Below are 23,224 nucleotides of genomic sequence, written 5' to 3' on the forward strand. Positions count from 1 at the left end.
TTTTTACATTTTAAGGAAACCGGGTTTCCCCACCAACACCCGTCAGATAGCATTTAATGGAGAATCCATTATGAGCGGAATTTTTTTTTTCCTGAGGAGGAAGCATTATTCTTCCACTCCGTGATTTTAAAGCAAAACAAATAGCTGAATAAATAAACGAAATGCACAAACTAAGCCTAGCGAGGGGAGCTAAGACTGCAACCTGACTTCTTCCCCTTGCTAAATATTTCCCCAGCAGTAGGCATGCAGCTGGCCTCTGAAATTTTATCCCCAAGGTGTACAGGAAGTGTACCAATGTTAACCATTCGGTGGAAATTAATTTCCAATGTTTTCATGGCACCTTTCGTATGGTGCATCAGGAATTCTACTCAGGAGTGTTCCTTCTCGATCTGATCACCTTTCTTGGTCAGCCTGTTGGTTCCTCTTTTAAGATCATTATTTTAAAAAACGTTGTGGCCACACGGTAAACTACGGCTCTGTGAAAATTCTCTTTTTCTCCCTCTCCCTATCCATCTACGAAGCGAGCTCCTGCTCGCTACCACTTATAAACAGAGTCTGACTTCTGTATTCTATTGTTTCAAAAGTCACCCACGCCACCTTTAAGGTGTAATATGTAAAGTCATTTATAAAATTTATAAAAGAATCGGATTTTAAACTTTCAAGCAAGAGGAGAGGATAATATTTATATACACACTTTCAAAAATCACTTAGCGTTTCATTTCTTCTCTCTCATTTATTTGGTAACGATCGTCCAAATATTTGATAAAAATCCACCTTGATGTTTTAACAACCCTGTTCAAGCTTGATTGGTTTTTTATAGAATAAACAAAAATAAAGAAGTGGTTATTTGTGAGCTGCATTACGTAGGTTTGCTGAGAATAAAAACAAAGATTGTCTAACATTTTGCTGGCTAGCTGTGTATCATTTATAGTTATAAACTCGTTACTTTAAAATTAACTCCGATCTAACATATGCTGCAGGCGCTATATAAATAACTCACATGCTATTTCCCGATATTTGAAGCATAGTTTTGCTCACAAATAAATGTATTTATGTAGGTGAGTGTTTCAAACAGATACACAGAACATCGTAGGAGGGCTTTTTCTCCTAAATATGCTGTGTGCAGTAAAAATTCAGGCTGGGAAGACCTCACAAAACATTTATTCGCTACAGATTTTCTTTAGGCCTGACAAATATGAAATTGCAAGCTGTACAAAAAATGGTTTGACCCAAAAAGACAAAATGACCTGAGCTTACTTGGACTTGCATGGGAATAAAATAGTTCGTTAGCTTCCGTATATAGCAAAGGTACAGAAGTATCCATGTTGCTTTAAAAGCTTTTTTCCACCTACCTACCTAATTATTTTAGCAAGGGTAGAACAGATGGGGCCTGGTGCCTGGAGAAAAGGGCAAGACTCCCATTTACTTCAAGGGGGAGTATGTTCGGGCCCTAGCATTTCCCAGCTATAGTTTCTTGCTGCGGGGTGGTCATGCAAACCGGCAGTACGCGTCCGATTTCTCCTAGATCCTGACTAAAAATCCCTTGAAGAGAAGGGCGAAGCGTCAGGAGGAATAAAGGAACCAGGTTCAAAATCTGAGATTTGGGACTGTTTCAGAGATGGAGATTCTCGTTCCCTTCTTCCCGCTAAGGAATAAGTTCCTCGGTTGCTAGAATTCGTTTTCCACCCCCGACACTCTGTGAACACCACCTGTCCTGTAACAGGTTTCAGAGTAGCAGCCGTGTTAGTCTGTATTCGCAAAAAGAAAAGGAGTACTTGTGGCACCTTAGAGACTAACAAATTTATTAGAGCATAAGCTTTCGTGAGCTACAGCTCACTTCCGATGAAGTGAGCTGTAGCTCACGAAAGCTTATGCTCTAATAAATTTGTTAGTCTCTAAGGTGCCACAAGTACTCCTTTTCTTTTTGTCCTGTAACAGTCGCTGTGCCTAGAAGGGATGAGAACGCTGCTATCACTTTATTATCTGGATGGGTTTATTTCTTGCTATTTTTGTGTGAAATTATTGAAAGCCCTTCCCGCTCTGTTCTATTTCTTCAGTTGGTTTTTCTCTGCTGGGGCAAAACAACGAAAATCTCTCTCTGTTTGCTTAAGATTTTCGCTTGGAGAAGGGACAAAGTGTTTGACCCCCTGAGCTCCATCTGAGTGCCATCTCCAGATCACCAGCGGGCACTGATGGCTTTCCGGCTCTCCCTCTTAAAGAGGTGTCACGTTTGCTGAGCCAGGCACCTTGCGGTTGCATTCCGCCGCCCGCACTGGCTGGAAGGCCAGTGACTTCAGTAGCCTACTTCCTGCGGGTGAGATCAGAACTAGGCCCCATCCTCCAGCATCTGCTACACCCGGGCAGTCCGACACTAGAAGTCATTGCTAAGATTAGACTGTGCGTGGGGCCCTAGTGCCATCTCAGTGGGAAATGAGTATGGTCCCTCCCTAGTCCTGATTTCTGCTTGACTCGCCATTTGGGTAAGGGGGAGCCGATGTCAGGGTACCTCACTGAACAGCCAGCCCCAGTGTTCCCTCGCAGTGATGAGGCTTTGGGAAGGGGGAGATTTTGGATCTCTTTTCAAAGAGAGAAATGGTGCGGTAGATGAACCGAGAGCGTTAAGTGGAGCCAGCTGATCTCAGCCTGGACCCTGCCGGGAAATGGACAGAGAAGCGCGGTCCATGCACCTCATGTAATAGAAAGGAGAACCCAATGACAGCCGCCCAGCCCGACGCCATTCAGTGCTTTCCACTCAGACTAAGGGAGAGAATGTAGCACGCACCCATTCCAGACATCCCCCCCCCCCACCCCATCCACATCCAGGGTCGTCCCAGTGCACAGGCCAGAGACTCGTGCTGATAAGAAACCCAGAAAGGAAACAGCCTTTTGCCACATTAAGGGGGGCACGATCCAGTTTCCAGTGGAGTGTTGACCGCTGACTTTAATGAGATCAGCGTAAAATAGCCCTAATCCCAGCGGTTTTTATGTCACACCCTTCTGGCCCTTCATATCTGTAAAAGAGCCACCCCCTTAAACAAAACTCCCATGGACAGCGAGCGGGTTCATCCAGGCTCTGAACAGCGTCAGAGTAGCCTCGGTTGGCTATTCAGACCCATCTGTGAATTGGATACAAAGTATCAATAAAATGCATACATTTTACAGTTTAGAAACAAAACAAACCCCAAGCAATCTACATCCCCTTCCTGGGTGCTTTGTAGCATTAGCGTTTCCATATATCCTCACACACACTATTGGAAGGAAATGCAATTTGGTTGCTGGTCCAAGCTCTGATTAAACTATGCATAAGCACCTAATATATGTAATATAGCTTCATCTAGACAGGGCTTGTGGTTCAATCAGACCTTAGATTTAAAAAAAAATCATATTTTTTAAAAAAATCTACAGTCCTAATTAGTAAAATTCTCATCTACACAGCTGGAAAATTAATCCGACCCTTTTAATCGGATTCATCTACTTAAATAGTGAAGGTATTTGGTGTCTTTAGTATTATGGAATGATGAATGGACCGTAGCGTCATTCAAACGCTCCTTCTTGCCAGTTGAACCAACCCAGGCAGCCCTGGTCCTGTAACAAACTAGACAGAGTTACAAACCATAGCAAACATTTTATTTACAGTATTTTTTTTGTTCTCAGTGCAGTATTTCTTGGCCGGATTATACAAAGCAACACATGGCAACGGAGGAGGAGTGCGTTGGTAACATATTCACATTGTAAATTGTTTGATGGCGAGGTTGAAAGGTGGCAGTGGGGGGGGGGGGGGCGGGGGGAGATGGTGCAGAGCAGGCTCGGAGTCCCTCGCTTGGCTTAGACCGGAAAAGCTCCTCCTGCGGAGCTGGTCAGGACCGCGAGCCGAACCCCCCGGGAAGTTTACAGCTTTCTAAGCGAGGGCTGCTCTGCCTTGGGGTGTCTGGCTCGCCCTGGTATGTACAACACAAGGGGTGGGCGCTTCAGGGTCGTCCCACCACACAACCGTGCAGCTCCCCTCCCTCCGTACCCCGTTGATCTCGGGGTTCTTCTGCAGGGGAGGGCCCGGGGGCTGCCCAGCCTGGGGCTTCTCCGGCAGCTCGGAGTCAGTGATATAAATTAGCAATGGTCCTGTACAGCGAGTCTCTGGGCTCCGCAAAGCCGGGGGCTCCTCCTGCTCCCTCTCTATAGGCCGCCCAGCTGCGCCGGCGGCGGCTCGGGGCTCTCGGAGCCGGCGGGCGGCGGCGGTGCTGCAGGCAGGTCCGGGCTGCCGGAGGACTTGATGACGCTGGTTTGGTGCAGGGCCGGCTCGGCGCCCTCAGTCCGTTCCGTGTCACTGGGGGTCAGGTCCAGAGACTCCGGGTCGCTGCTCTCGCTCTCCGCTTCCGAGCGGCTGGGGCTCTGCTCCCGCTCCCCCTCGGCCGCGGGCAGCGAGCCGGGCTTCTCGGCAGGTTCCTTCTCCTTCTCCTTCTGGGCCTGGGCTTCCTTGGAGTGTCTCCATTTCATGCGCCTGTTCTGGAACCAGACCTTCACCTAAGGGTCACCAAGAGACAACAGAGACCCACCCGAGATCAGTGGGCGGGCTGAGACACCCCAACCTCCGCTCCCCCCCCCGGGTCCGCTGCCCTGCGGGGACATTCTCCCAGTGCTCCCCGGGCACACTCAAGCAGGGGGTTGCTGGGGTCATTTAAAAAAAGGGCATTCACTGTTTCTTTTTTTCATACTTCTGCATTTCGTCACCAATTTGTTCTGAGCGCTCTAGTTGTGGCACTGACCAGCAGTGGCATGGACAGATGTATCTAATTTTACTTCGCGTTGTTCTAAAGGCCCCTTCCCCCCCCACAAAATAGTTTATCTTTAAATACAGTGCTATACCTACATCGACACTATATCTACCCTATCTGTAACATGCATGTAAGTGTGTACAGACGATACAATATACCATCTATACTGTCCCCCGGGCGGTGGTATGAATTCACAGGTCTAGCCTCATATTTAAAATGTGTTGAGAACGGAAATCAAGTCAGTCCGATGTCCAGGGAAGATACTATTTTCGATGTGGATTTATAAATTGGGAAAGAGTCTGGTGTGAGCCCTGCTATCTCCATAACTGCATTTACAAAATCCGCAGAGTAACTATGCAGAGCTGGGATAAAATGAGGCAGCCAAAATGCCCTCATTCTCCTCCGACCGAAAAATATTCTAGCTTTGTATGATTTTTTTGTTGTTTGTTTGTGGTGTTTAAATACAAGCAGGTTTCTTCTTCTTCTTCTTCTTCGTCCAGGAAACCAAAGCTTGCTCAACAGACCGCAAGGTTATATAGATCTATGTACTGTGGCCCATCAGTAGTGGAATCATTACTTAGTGGCGTTTAATGATTCCGTTTAAAAGGGCGTTTTCACTTCCTCAGAACTAAGGATTTCATAATGCAGAAAGAGAGAATTAAAAAAAAAAACCAAAAAACTTGTGCTCTCTCGTTTATCTCCTTCGAGAAAAACTGCCTCCTACAGTGAATTGCACTTCAATAAAGTTCATAATTACCATCTCCCACGGCCTATTTGCTTTCTTGCTCCTACTTTTCTGCATTTGCCAAAACAAACGCACAGGGCATGTTGACACAAATCTCTGGGCTATAGGGATTTTTCTCTGCTAGAAGATGCATACTTGAATACAAACACATGAATTTGCAGATTCACTGCAAAAATAGGTTTAATAGCTGAACATATTCACCAGCATTCCATATGCTACATGCCCAGATTTTAAAATGACCCCATAACGCAGGGAAAGGAGAAGCGAAGGACACACAAATTAATCTACATTTGCAAGATCGGATTTAAGAGATGGGAAGAGAGGAAAACATAAAACCCAAAGAGGCTCTTACTTGGGCATCAGTCAGTCCCAGCATCGCTGCAAGTTGTTTTCTGTCCGGTTTCGTGACATATTTCTGAATTTCAAATCTTTTCTCTAAACCTTTTCTTTGTAGATTAGAAAACACAGCTCTGGACCAGGAACGTTTTCTTTTGTACGTTTGAGGCAATGTGTCTTTAGTTAAAACTGCATACGGACCTGTTCATTTGAAAAGAGGGAGAGAGAGACAAACCGTGTTATTTGTATTTATGTATGAAGAGAAGGTTTAAATGAGTTTCAAATAATAGATGGACTGATGCCTGCAGGGAAGGCCCTATCGAGACCAGCTAAATGCCACCTAAATATTACTACTTCACATTTTCTCATTAATTTATTACATCTTTTTTAAAGTCAGGTATGTTTCTTTCCTCCCAGCTGTTACTTTCACTTAACTAGCGTTATCACTTGTGATCAGTTTGTTAGACGTATTGTCCTCCCCACATGCAGCCCACCTCCAAGATTTTCATTTTAGATGAGATGTCAAAATGTGTTCCTCACTAAAAAAGAGAAACTTCATGTTCCAAGCATCCGCCAAATCTCTTTTGAGTCGAGCTCCTATGGCTCTAAATAGATGCACTAAGGGCCACCATTAGCTGTCTAGATTGTCTAGGCCCTGTTGATAACTGATTTGTGCCAGGGATGGATTTAAGAGGGTTTGTACCTGGAAAAGTGTCTTGAAACTGGTGCTGAACTGAATTCCTTGAGTTTGTGTTTAAGGGACCCAGAATAGTAGAGGCCTCGTTAATGGGATCTAGAGACGCGAAGAACTGGCCGGCTGAAGGCTGCAAGGTGGGGAGATGAACCCCAGTTTGGCGGCTTGTAGTTAATAAGGAGGTCAGATCTGTGAGCACAGGAACAAGGAGAGCTCTGTTATATTGCAATATAAATCCAGACACCTTGAAGCTTCTAATGAATTGATCTGATTCATCTAAAGTGTATGTGTGGGAGTTTGGACGGGGAGAGGGGTGCAGTTGCTTTTCTACAGTCAGATACAATGAAGAGCGTGGGCAGTGGGGAAATCACACTTTCGAAGTGACATGATAGGAACGTACAAGCCAGGGAACTTTAGACAATGGTTTCCCTATGGAGGTGCAGTATTTTCCCCTCGCACTGGAGTTCCTTTAATAGATTTACTCGTTGTCAGCGTGTTTACACACCGCATGAGGAGCCTGATTGCAGGAAAAGCCTTCCACAATGTGATCTACCATCTGCGTACAATCTTTCGGGAGGCTGGGAGCGATTGTTTTTAAAGCAGTGTAATCTCAACGACAGGCTTTTACAGTACACGGCACGGTAGATTAGCGTTAAAGGAAACTGCAGAAACATAACACACTACATGGATAGTAGTGATTTTTTTTAAAGGTTAAGACTGGCTACAAACGGACAGCGAGAAAAGCTCAGATCTCTACCTCTCAGCGTGTTGCTTTCCTTGACTTTGGGGTCAAACTCCGCGGACAAAATGCGATCAATCCCAAATTTCAGATCTTTGCTGGAAGGAGCCGGCGCCGAGCCGTTGTGCGTTTGGTTCCCGTGCAGCCGGCCCGGAGCGGGGGTGCCGCCGCCGGCGGCTCCCGGCGATCGGTGCTGCTGGTGGTGGTGGTGGTGAGGGTACGCGGCGGAGAGCGGGGAGAGCCTAGCGGGGAAGCCGGCGGGCGTGTCCGGGGCCACCACCGGGGTGGGTCTGAGCGGCGAGCCGGCGGGGTGGAAGGGAGCGTGGGGATGGACCGCTCCCAAGTGAGCGGCCAGGCCGGCGCCGGCGGCGGAGGCTCCGGGCAGGCTCTCGGCCGCCGCCGCCTCCCCCGCCCCGGCGTGCAGGATGTCCGCGATGCAGAAGGAAGGCTTCTTCACCACGCCGGGATCCAGGGGGAAGCAGCCGCCCGCGCCCGGCCCGGACGCGGAGCAATACGCCGCGGACCACAGGCTGAAGTTCGAGGCGTAGAAAGGGGCCAGGCCGGCCGTGTACATCCTGGGGCCGGGGCGCTGGGCAGGACGAGGCTCCGCCGTCGGCTCTTTCCCCGCGGCCGGAGGGACCGTGCGGGCGGCTGCCCCCGCACTGGGGAGCGGCGGGTCGCAGCCCGGGAGCTCAGCGCAACGGTGCGGGCCGCCTTCGGTGCATCCGGAGCGAGCGGGAGAGTGGGGCCGCTCCTCGCCCTGCAGCGCGCCCGGCCACTCGGAACGGGGGGGGGGACCCACCCCAAACAAACCCCCCGCTCCCCGAACCCAGCCCGCCTCCTCCCGCAAAGGGCAGGGGCGCCGCTGTCAGCCGCTCGGCCGCCTCCGGCCGCTCATTGGGCAGCCGGCAGCCACTCGGGGCCGAGGGGAGGGGCCAGGCGGCGGCTGGCCACGCCTCGCGGCGCTCGCGGCGGACCCCGGGGGAGCGAGCGCTGCACTTGCAGCCGGGGCTGAATTGAACTTTCCGCCCTGTGTACCTAGCTCCCCTTCCCCGACCCCCCCCCCCCCCGCCCTAGCCCTCCTGAACGGGGCGCTGGCCACGCCGCGGTACAGACTGCCCGATCTCCCCTCTCCCTCCTCGGGGCTTCCCGGCGGGGCTGGGGCTGAATATTAATCCATCCACAAGCCTTATGTATGCCCCTTCCACCCCTGCGGGATCCTGAATGGGGGAGAAGAGGCAGCTACCGCGCACAGCTGCCTCCTCCCGAAGCTTCTTAAAGAAGGGAGTTGAAAATTCTGCTGTTTCCCCTCCCCCCTCCTTAAAATGGGGCAAGGAGCCGAAAATCTTGTGTGTCTAGTGCTGCCCTCTTCTCCCTCACTTCCTCCCTAAATTCTGCTCTATTAGTCTACACACAGGACGGTCAAGCTGTAACAGATTGACTTAGAGGTATGCCTTAATTACCAGTTATGATTGCAAAACGTTTCATTCAAACACACAGTCAAATCCTTCACAACGAGAGCGAACACTTGCCTTAAAATAGTTTCAAATTAAAGACGTGTCCTTCCAAACAAGTGAGACTTGGCCGGTCTGTAACAGAGTGTAGATTTAATAGAAAGTGCAGTGTAGGTACTTACGTGAACACGGCTCTGTTGGCTCTGGGCTTCGTATAAATAATAGCGACAAGTCTCGGAGACAATGGTACTAACTACATTTTTACTGCATACTTTTGTCAAGAATGTGCTTACACTTTTCTGTTTGCTTTGTAAATTCACCGTAAAGACTCGGTGAGTGTCTTGTAAGTACAGCAAACCAAATAAAACAAATATTTAGGAGAGGGAAAATAAGTAACTACATTTTCTTCAGGACTTTACTAACAAGGTTTCAACGCAACTGATGTGTTTAATATCCAAATCTCCATCTGGGGGAAGATATTTTATTTTTTACAGTATCTTCATATACAAGGAATTTTTAACAGTTCTTATGCATTTAATTTTCAGCAGCCAGGTTGTTTGGTTGTTTGTTCGTTTTAAAAAATTGAAATCGTTTGCAAAATTCCGAGAGTTTTCGGTGGAAAGCAACAATTTCAAACATTTCTCTTTCTTTCTTCACGTCCAATGTAGTAGTGAAAAAAATGAAATCACCTGTAACCTTAGATTGTTGTATTTCTCAGCCAAGTGCCAACATAAATAGCTTATGGGAATCCATGTACGCATACACACCTCATTATAGAAGACATCTCAGCATTTATTTTAATGGGACTAAGCAAAATAATAGAAACATGATGAATTGTAAAGATATATCCGGAAACTAAGGGTATTTGGGGAACGGAAAATTAGATTTCAACATTTCATATTTTTTAAAATGTAAAGATTTGCCGGGTAGAGGCAAAATCCCATCCATGTCTCCTTGTCAGATGCCTTTAAAGCAAGTGTGTTCTTTTCAGCCAGACGAAAAAATGTTGTCAATCTATTTTAGAAGAGGATAAGGTGTGTTTCTTCAGTAGGATCCCAGCCATGTACATGACAGTGTCTCGTAAAAAGTTCTCTGTTCATCTCACGGCTGCTCGACCTACTTTAGAGCAAGCAGCAGAGAACGGGGGTTTTCTTTTCTGGACACAGTTACTTTTTGCCACTTGGTAATGATTCCCTTTGATTCTGATCTACAGATAGGGCACTTTATCAAGAAGCATAGTAATAAAATGACAATGTTCATTTCTAAATGAACTAATCTGGGAGGAAGGGGGGAATCCTGGGAAACCTGTTCATTGAAAGACCTGTTCAAAGCGAAATATCCCAAGGCAACTTTACGACAGAGCTGCAGCTCTAGTATTTATCAAACACACACATTTAGTAAACGTTTACCAAGGAAGTCCTAGGATGCGAATGGCAAAGGTTGTGTTTTATAACTGTGCGCCGCGATCAAGTGCCGAATATGTACGATCAGAACTACGGTTGGGCTTTAAGAGTGGCAAAAAGTGAGTGTCTAGAAAAGAGAAACCCTTTCTCTCCTCATGCGAAGTAGGGGACGCATCACTGAGGTGAGCAGAGAACAACACTTCTAAGAGGTATCTCCATACCTGGACATTGTTTGGAAGTGTAACAAGAGGTATAGTTGTTTCTTCTTTTCTAAAATGCATTGGTCTGGCTGGCAGCAGCACTCCATGATAATCGACGCTTCCCTCTAGAGCTAACTCAGGCATGAGGTTAAGAGTCTGCAGTTTCTTTCACTTGACTTGGGGCCCGATCCCTCCCCTCCTCCATTGGTCTGGTTTCAACCACTCATCTCAGCTTCCTCCCACCACTCCCTAATTTTGTTTCCCGTCTCCCCTCCCTGGACGTCTGGAAAGCAGCGAGTATATTTAGAAACCTGGAATGCCAAGAGAAGAGTGATCAGCCCCCAACTCAACCTGCTTTGTCTGTGTTTTCCCTAGGGGGAGGAGGGGCCGGTGCGTGGGCTTTATCCTTTAAGGACAGAAATAACACGAAGAAACTGTCTAACCGCTTTGCAGCGAAGCACTTGACCCTGGGCTGGGCCTTGTGCTGCACGGGTTGGGACGAGTGAGGCTTGCTCGGGGAAAGCAGGTGCAAAAATCCCCATAGGACTCCATTCCAGAGGCAGAGGGGATAATCCTTTAGTCCAGTAACTAGGAGATCACCGGCCCAGCGGCCAAATTCCCTCCACCCACTAGAGACAAGAAGGCCCCTTTCCAGAGTCAATAATCTCCCCCTTCTAGGAGTCGCACCTCCAGCCAGTAGCAATGACGGGGAGAGCCAACTCTCCTGTGTGAGGACCAGGAGCTACAGAGAAGAGGATACCCCTCCCCTTTCCCCGGGACCACGATGCTTCGGTGCGAAGAGGCTCCTAGCCCGAAGTATCAGCTCCCTTCTTTCATGGGGAGGGACTACGGCCGCCCCCTTTTGCTCTGGATCAACAAGACGCCTGGTCCTGGGGCAACCCTCCTCCCCTGGCTAAGTTCAAGGAGAGCTCCTACCCAAGAATAACAGGCTCCCTACTCATAAAGCAGAACCTCCCCCTCCTAGGGAACCCGTCCCTGCTCAGGGGTAAGGAGACACGCACACACCCATGTCCGGGGGAGGGGGGGGCACAATCCCTCCTTCTCTTGCATACGAGCAAGAAGGCTGCAGGAAGCTCAGGACTCACTGAAGTTCAGGTCATCTCCTGTTTTTGATAGGCTCCAACTCGGACTAAATGAGCGGATATGCCTGCGAGATTTGTACCAAAAATAGAAGCGGCGTTAGTATTTTCGGATACAGCAGAAATCCTTATTTCTTCCGGCGAAAAACTTTATAATGAGCGCGAGCACTTCCCTTTTCAATATTTGTGCAACTTTATCTCGACCAGCAAGTTGCTCTGGTGACGCAAATCCGCCCTTGTGTATTACAGCTACAGAACTAAATGCAAGGAAATCAGTTCCCTTCTAGCAATGAAAACATAAATATACAGCGGCGACTTTCCCCTTTAATCTTGCTTTCCGAGGACACAAATGAACTGAAGGGACCTGCTCAGCCAGGATGCTGAGAACTTCTTTGAGAAACGAAGTCGTGAAAGACGGTTTTGAGGGTGACGGGCTGGGAAAAAGAAGTAATTAAAAATTAAATAATCCAAACTGCTCACGCCTCCTGTCCCCCTCCCCTAATAGCAAACAAGATAATTAACATAATGGCAACGGTGAGTCTATAAAATATGCACATAGTCTTCAATCCCTTTACATTAGACAAAAACCATTTACCATGGAAGTCCTAGGATTCGAATGGCAAAGGTTGTGTTTTATAACTGTGCGCCGCGATCAAGTGCCGAATATGTACCCAATAAAACCCCAGATTAGATTGGGCAAAATTGCAATCGATTAAGGAATAAGAGAGATGCAGATCTGTAGAGGTTTCTTGGAGTTAGAAGTCCGTCTACCCAGTGAATGCTTGTGTCTAGCTACATAGCTATACCTACAAATCTGCGTACCCATATGGATTATCCATCGATTTATGTGTGCTTCTTTCTACCCTCTCCAGTCAATGTGTACTATACGTTTACGTTTCCTTATCTCCACATGCACGTATTTATTTCATGTTATATGCATACCTGTGTGTGTAAAACTCTCTGATTCACACCCAAACACACACACACACACACACAAACCCCGCTATGGGCACCGTATAAGAATCTAGATAGAGGGATCTTTCTAGCCAGTATCTCTGTCTCTCAGGATCTGGTATTCTAGTGTCCCCAAGAGGAAGGAAGAAGAGCATAAAGAAAGCAGGAAATATTATTGCACGCAGGTAGTTTTGAAGAGAAGGAGAAACCGAATCATGAAGGGAAAGATTAGTGGCTGAGTGTGCAGTTATGTGCCACGTGCTTAACTTTCCCAGAGCTGCCATATAGAAGTCACTCATTCGGTTTTCTGCAAGGGTCAGACAGACAGCGCAGGTCTGGGATGAGCTGGTTTGACAGTAGTGTCACTGCTATCAAAATAAAACTCAAAAACGCCAGGGCTTGTACCAAAGATCTGTTAGGGCGACTTTATTTTGGTCTCAAGAGCAACAGCACCGTTACTAATATCTATTCCAGCCCTGTGCTTTCATTTCATCCCATTCCCCCCACTTGGTTTTTAGCGGTTCGATCACTGCCCATTGCCCCAGATTCCCCCCCCCCTTTTAAGGTCACATTATTCCAGCTCCACTCTCCCGCCCAGTCCCTGGAACAAAATGCATGGAAAAGCCTTAGTCACTCAGACACAACAATCTAGGGAAAAGGATGCAAGAGTGGCCCAGCTTACCAGAAACGTGCCAATGAAGTCAGGTGCAGCTGAGCGCTGTAGGAAACGTGACAAACTCATCGCGCCCTCTTATCCCACTACACCAAGCACTAATCAAGCTTGCTCGCAACGCTCATTCACTCCCATTGACTGATGGGCGTTATACCAGGCAGTGTCTTCCATCAGCACTAAGTAAGCCATCCTGGCATTTCTAGCACTATCTTCTGTGTGGTCATTTGATGCCAGTCACAAGACTAATCAGGAGCCAACACTGGTGATGGGCTAGTTTTTGTACGTGCACTAATACATCCGCATTGTGCTTTGAAAGCAGCTTCCTTTGTTACTGTTGTTTAGAAATAATGCATTTTACTAATACAAATAAATAGCTCTACTTGTTTGTCCGGGCAAGGGGGGTCTCTTATTCCGTGCTTGTACAGCACTTGACGCAGTGGGGCCCTGATCTAATTGGGGCTTCCAGTCTACCCTCTTTTAATAAACAGGGATTCATGCTGATTCGTCCTGTTTGTTAAGCGGAACTTTTGCACCACCGACTGAAGTTCTGTTTGTTGGTTTGTTTGAGTGGCGCTTAAAACACTGCTCTGAAGTGGTTTGATTACCCAGTCGTGAGTCAGAACCACCTTGTATGCAATAGTCATCCCAGCTTTCATCTGGCTGAAGAAAACGAGAGTAAATTGCTTGAGTCAGATCTCGTTTAAGGGGCGAGTTGGGCTTTTTCACCCCTTGGTCTCGAGGAGCTTGTTTCCCAGTTGCTGACGGTCTGGATTTTAGGTGGGTTTATGTTTCTGCAGTTGTTTGAATGTTACATCCCGCTCCCAGGGATATCCGTTTATAACAAAGCCGGCACCACTCCGAAAGAAATCGGAGTCAGTAATAGACCAAAAAGAAAAGGAGTACTTGTGGCACCTTAGAGACTAACAAATTTATTAGAGCATAAGCTTTCATGAGCTACAGCTCACTTCATGGGATGCATTTGGTGGAAAAAAACGGAGGGGAGATTGCATTTTCCACCAAATGCATCCGATGAAGTGAGCTGTAGCTCACGAAAGCTTATGCTCTAATAAATTTGTTAGTCTCTAAGGTGCCACAAGTCCTCCTTTTCTTTTTGCGAATACAGACTAACACGGCTGCTACTCTGAAACCAGTAATAGACCAGCCGCAGTTCGACAGTCAGTAACCACCAGTAGGATCAGTAGCATTAGTATTAGTGGGAACAATACTCCGCAATACGCCCCATTGTGGATGTGTGGCTGGCATAAGGCATTCGCCGCAACGTGACAGCAGGGGGCCGCCGGTTCATCCTGGCTCAGTGGAACCCGGCCCTCCGAGCCAGTCAATGGAAAATCTGTTCTCTGGCGACACCTGCTGGCTAGATGTTAAAACTAATCTAGCTGCCGATCTAAACGACCACAGCTATGCCTGCGTGGTACTCCTTTTCTCTCGCTCAAACAGAGGGTTTCTATAATTGGCTTTGACAAACACCTGTTTCCTGCACAACAGCAACACGAAAAGGACATTTCCTTAAGGTCTAAACTGTCTGGACGGAGGAAGATCCTTTGGTTCTCTGCATCATAATTCAATTCAAGTTTATTAGATGTTAATAGGATAATTGGCCAGAGCTGAGTTGCAGCCAGGTGACCAGATGATGATGAGATGGACATATAATAAAGAAAAGCAAGAGATCTTTGACATTCCAGTGATTTGCTATAAACCTCTTCCCTCGAGTCTAATTGCTACTTTAGAAGCAAGCAGTTGGTGTTTTCCAGCAGTGTAGGCAATAGAGACTGGTTACTTCTGAAAGTGAGCAGCCGAAGCTGGCACTTAGAAGTGTTTGCAGAGGCAGTTTGCAGCAGGGGATAAAGATCATTTGGGGTCTGACTTTCCTGTCTCCCTCATTAATGTAAATCGTGCATAACTCCATGGAAGTACAAGGAGCTATGCTAGGCCCATTGTATTTAACTCCAAACAGAGTAGGCAAAGCCCAGTCTGAGGATCTGCAATTGAAAGGAGGCCACAAGAGAATTAGTTGATGAAGAGGTAGTTGGGTTGTTTCTGGAAATAAAATATTTCTACTAGCTAATCACCTATATGCCATGTTCACCATGCAGGAAAGACAAGATGCTGTTAGCAGTATTTTCCCAGAACCACAAATAAACGGGGTGGCTACACTAAAAATCCCTTGAGTTTTCCTCTTCATTGTTTGATGTAATATTTCATTATTTATTTATTACTTAATTTGCTGGACACCAAGGGAATATTCCCTGCTGTTCAAAACATAGAGGAAGACGGAGTAACGAATCTAAACAAAGATTGCAATATCACTGACCCAGACAGAGTCTGAGTCTGCTTATACCAGGATAAATCCATTTACTTCAATTTACATTAATGTGAGAGAATTTTCAGGACCATAATGTACCAAGTGACCTGTGAAGAAGGAATTATCACAGAGAAGTGTTGATATGACAGAGCACATTGATACAAAGGGAGATAGACATGATACACCCCACCATTCTTGGTATAGTGGATAAAAGGTGACAGGCTTCACGGAAGTGCCTAAGTATTGTTATTTTGCATAATCTTGGAATAACTAGAGTAGTCACACATACTTGGGGCCAGATGTGGAGCTATCCAAGTTTACACCAGCTGAAAATTAATGCTGTTGCATAAAATGTAGGCAATTCTTACATAGTGTCTTTTGTCTGAGCATCTCAAGATGCTTTACAAACATGTAATAATTGAGGTAGGTAAGTGTTTTACCAATTTTGCAAGGGTTAAAGAGAGTCATGGGGGGGGGTAAAGTCAATGGATCTGCCCCAGACTTTTCAAATGAAAGTCACACAGTGAACTAGTGATATAGACAAGAATAGAACCCAGAAATCTTGACTTCCATTCTCTTACCCCCCAACTCCTTTTCTTTTATCCCACAGTGGGCCTAATTCACTGCTGAGTTACTCCAGTCTTATGCCAGTGTAACGCCACTGATTTAAATAGAGTTGTACTGGAGTAATGCAATAGTGCAGCAGGTCCACTGCCTCTCCAGCAACAACATGTTAAATTCCCTTGTAGAAAAACCACTGAATGTCGAGGGGGAAATACTAATAACTGCATAATAAAACTTTCAGTAAGAAGGAATTTCCTTCTTTCCAAAAGTGGTAGAAAAATGTGGGGAGGTTGGAAATTAAGCTATCAAAACTCAGCCATATATACAGCAAAATCAACCCATAAGGAAGTCAGGATTCTAGAAGAAAATCACTCTGTAAAATTCATCTGGATTTTTAAAACGTCGATGGTTTTTCTCCCAACCCACATTTCATATACAGGAATACATTTATACATTGTATATATCATAGCCTAAATTAATTTTAAAATCAGTTCCTTCTTTCTCATTAACTTATTTTAAATCCCAATTGAATATGCCATCAGGCCTTTTACACATCACATTTTAACCCTATTTACCATGTGAGAGGCTTCCCAGTGAATACAAAATTGAGCTGCCAGTCAGAGAAGATTTATGATCCAATAAATAAGTACACCAGATTATGTAGCATATAAACCAGTGGTTCTCAGCCAGGGGTATGCGTACCCCTTGAGGGTATGCAGAGGTCTTCCAGGGGGTATATCAACCCATGTAGATATTGGCCTCATTTTACAACAGGCTACATAAAAAGCACTAGCGAAATCAGTACAAATTAAAATTTCATACAGACAATGACTTATTTATAATGCTGTATATACTATACACTTAAAATTAAAGAGGTATCCTTCCAAACAAGTGAGACTTGGCCGGTCTGTAACAGAGTGTAGATTTAATAGAAAGTGCAGTGTAGGTACTTACGTGAACACGGCTCTGTTGGCTCTGGGCTTCGTATAAATAATAGCGACAAGTCTCGGAGACAATGGTACTAACTTCATTTTTACTGCATACTTTTGTCAAGAATGTGCTTACACTTTTCTGTTGCTTTGTAAATTCACCGTAAAGACTCGGTGAGACTCGGTGTACTTGTAAGTACAGCAAACCAAATAAAACAAATATTTAGGAGAGGGAAAATAAGTAACTACATTTTCTTCAGGGCTTTACTAACAAGGTTTCAATGCAACTGATGTGTTTAATATCCAAATCTTCATCTGGGGGAAGATATTTTATTTTTTACAGTATCTTCATATACAAGGAATTTTTAACAGTTCTTATACATTTAATTTTCAGCAGCCAGGTTGTTTGGTTGTTTGTTCGTTTTAAAAAATTCAAATCGTTTGCAAAATTCCGAGAGTTTTCGGTGAAAAGCAACAATTTCAAACATTTCTCTTTCTTTCTTCACGTCCAATGTAGTAGTGAAAAAAATGAAATCACCTGTAACCTTAGATTGTTGTATTTCTCAGCCAAGTGCCAACATAAATAGCTTATGTGAATTCATGTACGCATACACACCTCATTATAGAAGACATCTCAGCATTTATTTTAATGAGGCTAAGCAAAATAATAGAAACATGATGAGTTGTAAAGATATATCTGGATACTAAGAGTATTTGGGGAATGGAAAATTAGATTTCATCATTTCATATTTTTTAAAATGTAAAGATTTGCCGGGTAGAGGCAAAATCCCATCCATGTCTCCTTGTCAGATGCCCTTAAAGCAAGTGTGTTCATTTCAGCCAGATGAAAAAATGTTGTCAATCTATTTTAGAAGAGGATAAGGTGTGTTTCTTCAGTAGTTTTACACATCACAAACCCATCTAGATATTGGCCTAGTTTTACAACAGGCTACATAAAAAGCACTAGCGAAGTCAGTACAAATTAAAATTTCATACAGACAATGACTTATTTATAATGCTGTATATACTATACACTAAAATGTAAGTCCAATATTTATATCCCAATCAATTTAGTTTATAATATATGGTAAAAATGAGAAAGCAAGCCATATTTCAGTAATAGTGTGCTGTGACACTTTTGTATTTTTATGTGTGATTTTGTAAGCAAGTAGTTTTTAAGTGAGGGTGAAACTTGGGGTCTGCAAGACAAATCAGACTCCTGAAAGGGGTACAGTAGACTGGAAAATTTGAGAACCACTGATATAAACAGCTCAGCCCGCTGCCGGTCTGGGGTTCCATTTGCCGGCGCCGCTCAGCCCACTGCCAGCCTGGATGAATGGAACCCCAGGCTGTCAAAATGTATTACTGGCACACAAAACCTTAAATTACAGTGAATAAAAAAAGATTTGGCACACCACTTCTGAAAGGTTGCCAACCCCTGGTTTATAAGGTGCTACAAGTATTCCTTGTTGTTTTTGCTGATACAGACTAACACAGCTACCACTCTGAAACCTGTATAATATGCATAGCCACTTGTACTATGCAGCAGAAGAGGGAAATCATTTCCTACTGATCCTCCAAAATATCGTCTTATACCCGATGCATAAGATTTGATTACTCTTATCTTGGCCAGAAAACTACAATGATCATACAATTATCTTGCCCTTATTTCCCATACAAAAACTCCCCTTAGTGCCTGGCCAGCACTCCTGCAGCAGTGAATTCCACAGGTTTATTATTTTCAGTGTGAAGTAGTACTGTGTTTCTTTTTTGGCTATGTCTACACTGGTGCACATACTCAGGTACTTACCAGTGTTTATGCTTGTGCATGTACCTCATACCCATACTGAGTGTCTGTATATACCATGCTGGACACAGGTACATGCTGTATACACACATATGTCCATATCCACACTCCTGCTTTTTGCTGTGCATGTTTGGTGTTAGCATTTCAGGGGTGGCATCCCAGGGTTCTGTGCATCACAGAAGACACTCAAGGAACTGCCTTGCAGTGTGTTGTTGATACTGTCCACTGCCTTCACACAGCTGTCGATGGCAGTTCCCACTCCTCCCTTTCTCCTGCCCAACCTGGTGGAAGACAGGGAGCAAACAGACATTCATGGAGCTCTGTGAGAAGCTGGCCCCAACCCTAATGTGGCAGAACACTAGGTTCCATAGACACATATTGGTGCAGAAGCAGGTCGCTTTTGCCCTCTGGCAGTTGGCAGTGCTTGTCAGCTACCTGTCATTCACAAATCACTTTCGGGGGAAAGGGGAAGTCCACTGCTGGACTTGTGATGGTGAAGGTTTGCAGAGCTATCAGCACCCTTATTGATTCATGGGTGGTTGCCCATGCCCCCATACTTTGCCAACGGAAAGGAGCATGTGAGTTCATCCATCATAAAGGCTACGATTCCCTCATTCTTCAAGCCTTAGTGGATCATTGTTATGAATCTGTCCATGGCAGAGTCCTTCCTTAGGAGCCATCTTGGGAGCACATGCATGTGAGTCCAATTACCCGCACTCCAGCAGGTGGTATGGGGAATTGTTCTAGCAGACCCTCCAGCCGAGGCTTCTCTACTATCTTGTCCTCTCTCTGGGTGCCAGATGAAACAAAACAGTCCACAATCAGCAAATGGGGTTAAACAAAAGAAAGGAAAAGAAACACCTACAAGCAGCTCCCTCCAGGACATGGGGGCTGTGATGGTGCTCCCCATAAAGCTTTATGGAAATATACTTATGAATGTATATATGACATAACTAGAATGTGTTATGCTACATATGCCATGTAACACATCTCTGTAAAGGTTATGATCTACTGAATCTATTAATCCTATTTGTATGCATGTATTATTTTTGTATTCAAAGTTATGAATATTGGCTGCATACTTGTTTGATTCTGAGTAGGTTTTAGTGAAGCAGTTGATCAGCTTCCTGAGAAAAGACTATTCTCAGTAAGTGCCCAATCAAGAAGCCCTTAAGCCAACAATGATCTTGGAGATGCCAATCTACATCTGGGCTTTCCCATGAATGTGGCTTGGCTGGTAAGGAACTCAGTCATGCATGGACATGTGACTTGCCCAGGTGACTCCAAAACTCCATATTGTAGCTGGACTTTGCATAGGAGAGAGGAGGGGGTCTCCACCCACAAGAGGAAAGTCTATTTAAATCTCTGGGAGACCCCTCCATTTTGTCTTCACCTGGCTAAAAAGAGAGCCTCTCCACCCCCAAAGATACCTGAAAGAAACAGGAACAAAGGACAGTAACTGTAGGGGGTGGGGGTGATTGCTGGACCCAGACTAGGAGGAGATTAGTCTGTAAAAGAAAGCTGACTGGAACTGGTGAGATTTTATCTGTATTCAGTTTTTATTACTGTACTAGACTTAGACTTGCATGTTTTATTTTATTTTGCTTGGTAATTCACTTTGTTCTGTCTGTTACTACTTGGAACCACTTAAATCCTACTTTCTGTATTTAATAAAATCACTTTTTACTTATTAATTAACCCAGAGTCTGTATTAATATTTCAGGGGGGAAAACAGCTGTGCATATCTCTCTATCAGTGTTATAGAGGGCGAACAATTTATGAGTTTACCCTGTATAAGATTTTTATTTTGGGAGTTGGGCATCTGAGTGTTAAAGACAGGAACGCTTCTTAACTTGCTTTCAGTTAAGTCTGCAGCTTTGGGGTATGTGGTTCAGACCCTGGGTCTGTGTTGGAACAGACTGGCTTGTCTGGCTCAGCAAGACAGAGTGCTGGAGTCCCAAGCTGGCAGGGAAAGCAGGGGAAGAAGTAGTCTTGGCACATCAGTTGGCAGCCCCCAAGGGGGTTTCTGTGATCCAGCCCATCACAGGACTCTCTTACTTCAGAGGGGCCCAGGAAGTATCACTGCCCGCTTCAGAGTCCACTGGGGTTCCAGTGCAAGTCTGGGTTCTTTTCCCCCTTTCAACTCAGGAGATCTACAACCATCCCCACACCTTCTGTGAGGGCCGGGGCTTTGCTGACTGGCTGCCCGTCCTCTTTTTAGATCTGAAGAAGCTCACCAGCTGGTTCCCCTCCCAGAGTAGCCCACACCTGAGAGAAATTCTCTCCTCCTAAATCCTGCTCCAGGATTTACAGGTGCAGAGAGGTGGGGCCATTCCATCCCAAAGCAGCTCCTTAACCCCTTCCATGTCAACGTAGAGTTATATACCCTGTCACAATCCCAAAGGCTCGTGAGCACTAACTTAGTCAGACACCCAGGAAAGGCTCAGGACGCTAGAGTGATAAGGCGATAGGGACTGTACTTGGAGTGGGAGGAAGGGACTTTATTCCCCATAAATAATGTGGTTCTGGGTGATGTCTACATGCCATTGGTTACTCTGGGGAACCCCACTTACCTGCTCCTACCCTGGTTAATGAAACCCTACCCCAACACTGACAATCCTGAAAAATGGGAATTCATCTTCATACTAAGCAGCTTCAGGATGGTCGTGGAGTGCATCTTTGGATGGATGAAGGCTCGTAGCCAATGCCTATGTACTCGGTTGGATGCTATTGTGGGCAACACCATCCCCATTACTGTGAAGTTCTATGTGCTTCATAACATTGGTGAGACTAAAGGTGAGTACTTTAGGAAAGAGTGGGCACAGGCTAGGACTGGCCTGAAAAGCCTTTACAGACTGATTCAGTGACTGTTCAGACTGGTGCTAGATCACAGTGGGCCAGGAAAATCCAGAATGCAATTTGTGCTTACATCTTGGAGCAGGCTGGCAGAGGGGGACCTCAGCCTGGTCCCAAAAAAAGCACTACAGCAAGAGGGAACACAGTTTAGTTCCCTTCCCATAGCAGTCACTAGCTAGTTGTCGAGGTAATGACTCATTATGGGTAACTGGGGCAAGGCAGCTTTGCAGGTCTGACACCTTATTGTTCTGCAAAGGGCATCTGCCCAGTTAAAATGCACTTGCTGTTCTTTCTTTTTTTGTTAATGTCCACAGCTGTTAGCCAGGCCACCATGTAGGGGGATTACTCAGTGCCTGTAGAACCTTGAGAAGAGTTGATGAAAGGGTTGGAAGGAGCATTTACAACTAGTTTCTGGAGACTGTGGTTGTGTGTGGGGATAAGGGCATTTACCAGCTGTTAACCATGAGTAACACCATGGTTCAAAGCAGTCATGGTTGCAGGGGTGGAGGGGGGAATTTGAGGAGGGGCCATTTTAGCACGGTTCAGTACATGGTGGCATAGTTACTTCACTTTGTTTTTTCCTGTTCTCTGTGTTGTCAAACCCATAAGGAACTTTATCCCCCCTTCTCGTTTTCTCCCCCAGTTAATAATGTTACATGTTATTTCCATGCACTTTGCACTTACTATGTTGTAGTCACACATACTTGGCCAGAGAGCTTTGCAGCCAAAGGAAGGGTCCACACATCAGTAAACAAAAATCACATTTATTGAAACTAGTAAATGCAGTGTAAGTTACTTACTTGTAACTGAAGGTTCTTCAAGACATGTGGTCCCTGTCTGTATTCCACACATGGGGTACACATGCACCCGAGTCCAGAATTTTTTGCAAGCAGTGTCCATTGGCCTGCACATGCACCATAACTCTCCTTGTGCTCTGAAACAAAAATAGAAAGGGCTGAAATCTCTCCAGTTCCTACTCTTACTGCAAATCCAAATACTCCACAGCAGAGGGGACAGAGGGTGGGTAGTGGAATAGGAACAACACAGCTCAAAGAACTTCCAATTACAGATAAGTAACCTTCATTTCTTCTTTGAGTGATGGTCCCTATGCGTATTCCACACATGGGAGATTAACAAGCAAGTGGTTAAACAGGAGGTGGGGTGTGAGGATGCAGAAGTGATAGCTGACTGTAATACTGCTTGTCCCCACAGCTGTATCTGCAGTAGAAAATGGACCAAAGCATATTGTCTCATGTAGATGTGCAAGGAGCTCCAGGTAGCTGCCCTACATGTTTCTTGTAGAAGTACATCTCTCAGAGATGCAGCATATGTTGTCTGGTAGAATCAGCCCCCACCTCCTGGGGCGGGGGGGGGGGGAAGTGTGGGGGAGGGGAGAAATACAAGCTATTGGTAACAAAGGATAATACTAGAAGAGATCCATTCTGAAAGTCTCTGAGCAGATATAGCTTGACCCCCTGGATCTCTCTGCTATAGAAACAAATAGTTTAGGTGTCTTTCTAACATCCTTTGTTCTTTGCAGATAAAAGGCCAAAGCCTCTCAAATATCCAGAGACTACAGCCTCCTTTCTTCATCCAAGGCATGAGGTTTATGACAAGAAGTGGATGATCTGACTCATATAGACTTGGAAATTACTTTAGGGATGAATTTGGGGTGGAG

At 45.5% G+C, this 23,224-nt stretch overlaps 1 protein-coding gene and 1 long non-coding RNA gene across 3 annotated transcripts; both read right to left on the minus strand.

Moving 5' to 3' along the window:
• Positions 1 to 3,605: 3,605 nt before the first annotated feature.
• On the minus strand, positions 3,606 to 8,155 carry HLX (H2.0 like homeobox). 2 transcript variants are annotated; one of them, XM_038396058.2, is made up of 4 exons: positions 7,302 to 8,154; positions 6,554 to 6,733; positions 5,867 to 6,051; positions 3,606 to 4,518 (listed from the first exon to the last, which is right to left on the minus strand). In XM_038396058.2, the coding sequence occupies exons 1-4, from the start codon at positions 7,855 to 7,857 to the stop codon at positions 4,171 to 4,173; spliced, it is 1,269 nt and encodes a 422-aa protein (XP_038251986.1). In that variant the 5' UTR covers positions 7,858 to 8,154; the 3' UTR covers positions 3,606 to 4,170. The 2 variants fall into 2 exon arrangements, with proteins under 2 accessions (XP_038251986.1, XP_038251987.1); XM_038396059.2 differs by lacking the exon at positions 6,554 to 6,733 and having other exon boundaries at positions 7,302 to 8,155.
• Positions 8,156 to 8,635: 480 nt separating this feature from the next.
• On the minus strand, positions 8,636 to 13,301 carry LOC122459118. Its single transcript, XR_006279585.1, has 3 exons — positions 13,077 to 13,301; positions 11,367 to 11,874; positions 8,636 to 10,651 (listed from the first exon to the last, which is right to left on the minus strand). It is a non-coding gene; the product is annotated as an uncharacterized LOC122459118 (long non-coding RNA).
• Positions 13,302 to 23,224: the final 9,923 nt, after the last annotated feature.

This window comes from Dermochelys coriacea, chromosome 3 (genome assembly GCF_009764565.3).
Source record: "Dermochelys coriacea isolate rDerCor1 chromosome 3, rDerCor1.pri.v4, whole genome shotgun sequence".
NCBI classification, from domain to species: Eukaryota; Metazoa; Chordata; order Testudines; family Dermochelyidae; genus Dermochelys; species Dermochelys coriacea.

Excerpts from the sequence above, each read along its gene's own strand:
- HLX (XM_038396058.2), bottom strand. The coding sequence starts at position 7,857 with ATGTACACGGCCGGCCTGGCCCCTTTCTACGCCTCGAACTTCAGCCTG. Across the intron at positions 6,052-6,553 it reads GTTTCAAGACACTTTTCCAG|GTCCGTATGCAGTTTTAACT; the intron begins GTACAAACCCTC and ends TCAAATGAACAG. Across the intron at positions 4,519-5,866 it reads TGGGACTGACTGATGCCCAA|GTGAAGGTCTGGTTCCAGAA; the intron begins GTAAGAGCCTCT and ends GGTGACCCTTAG.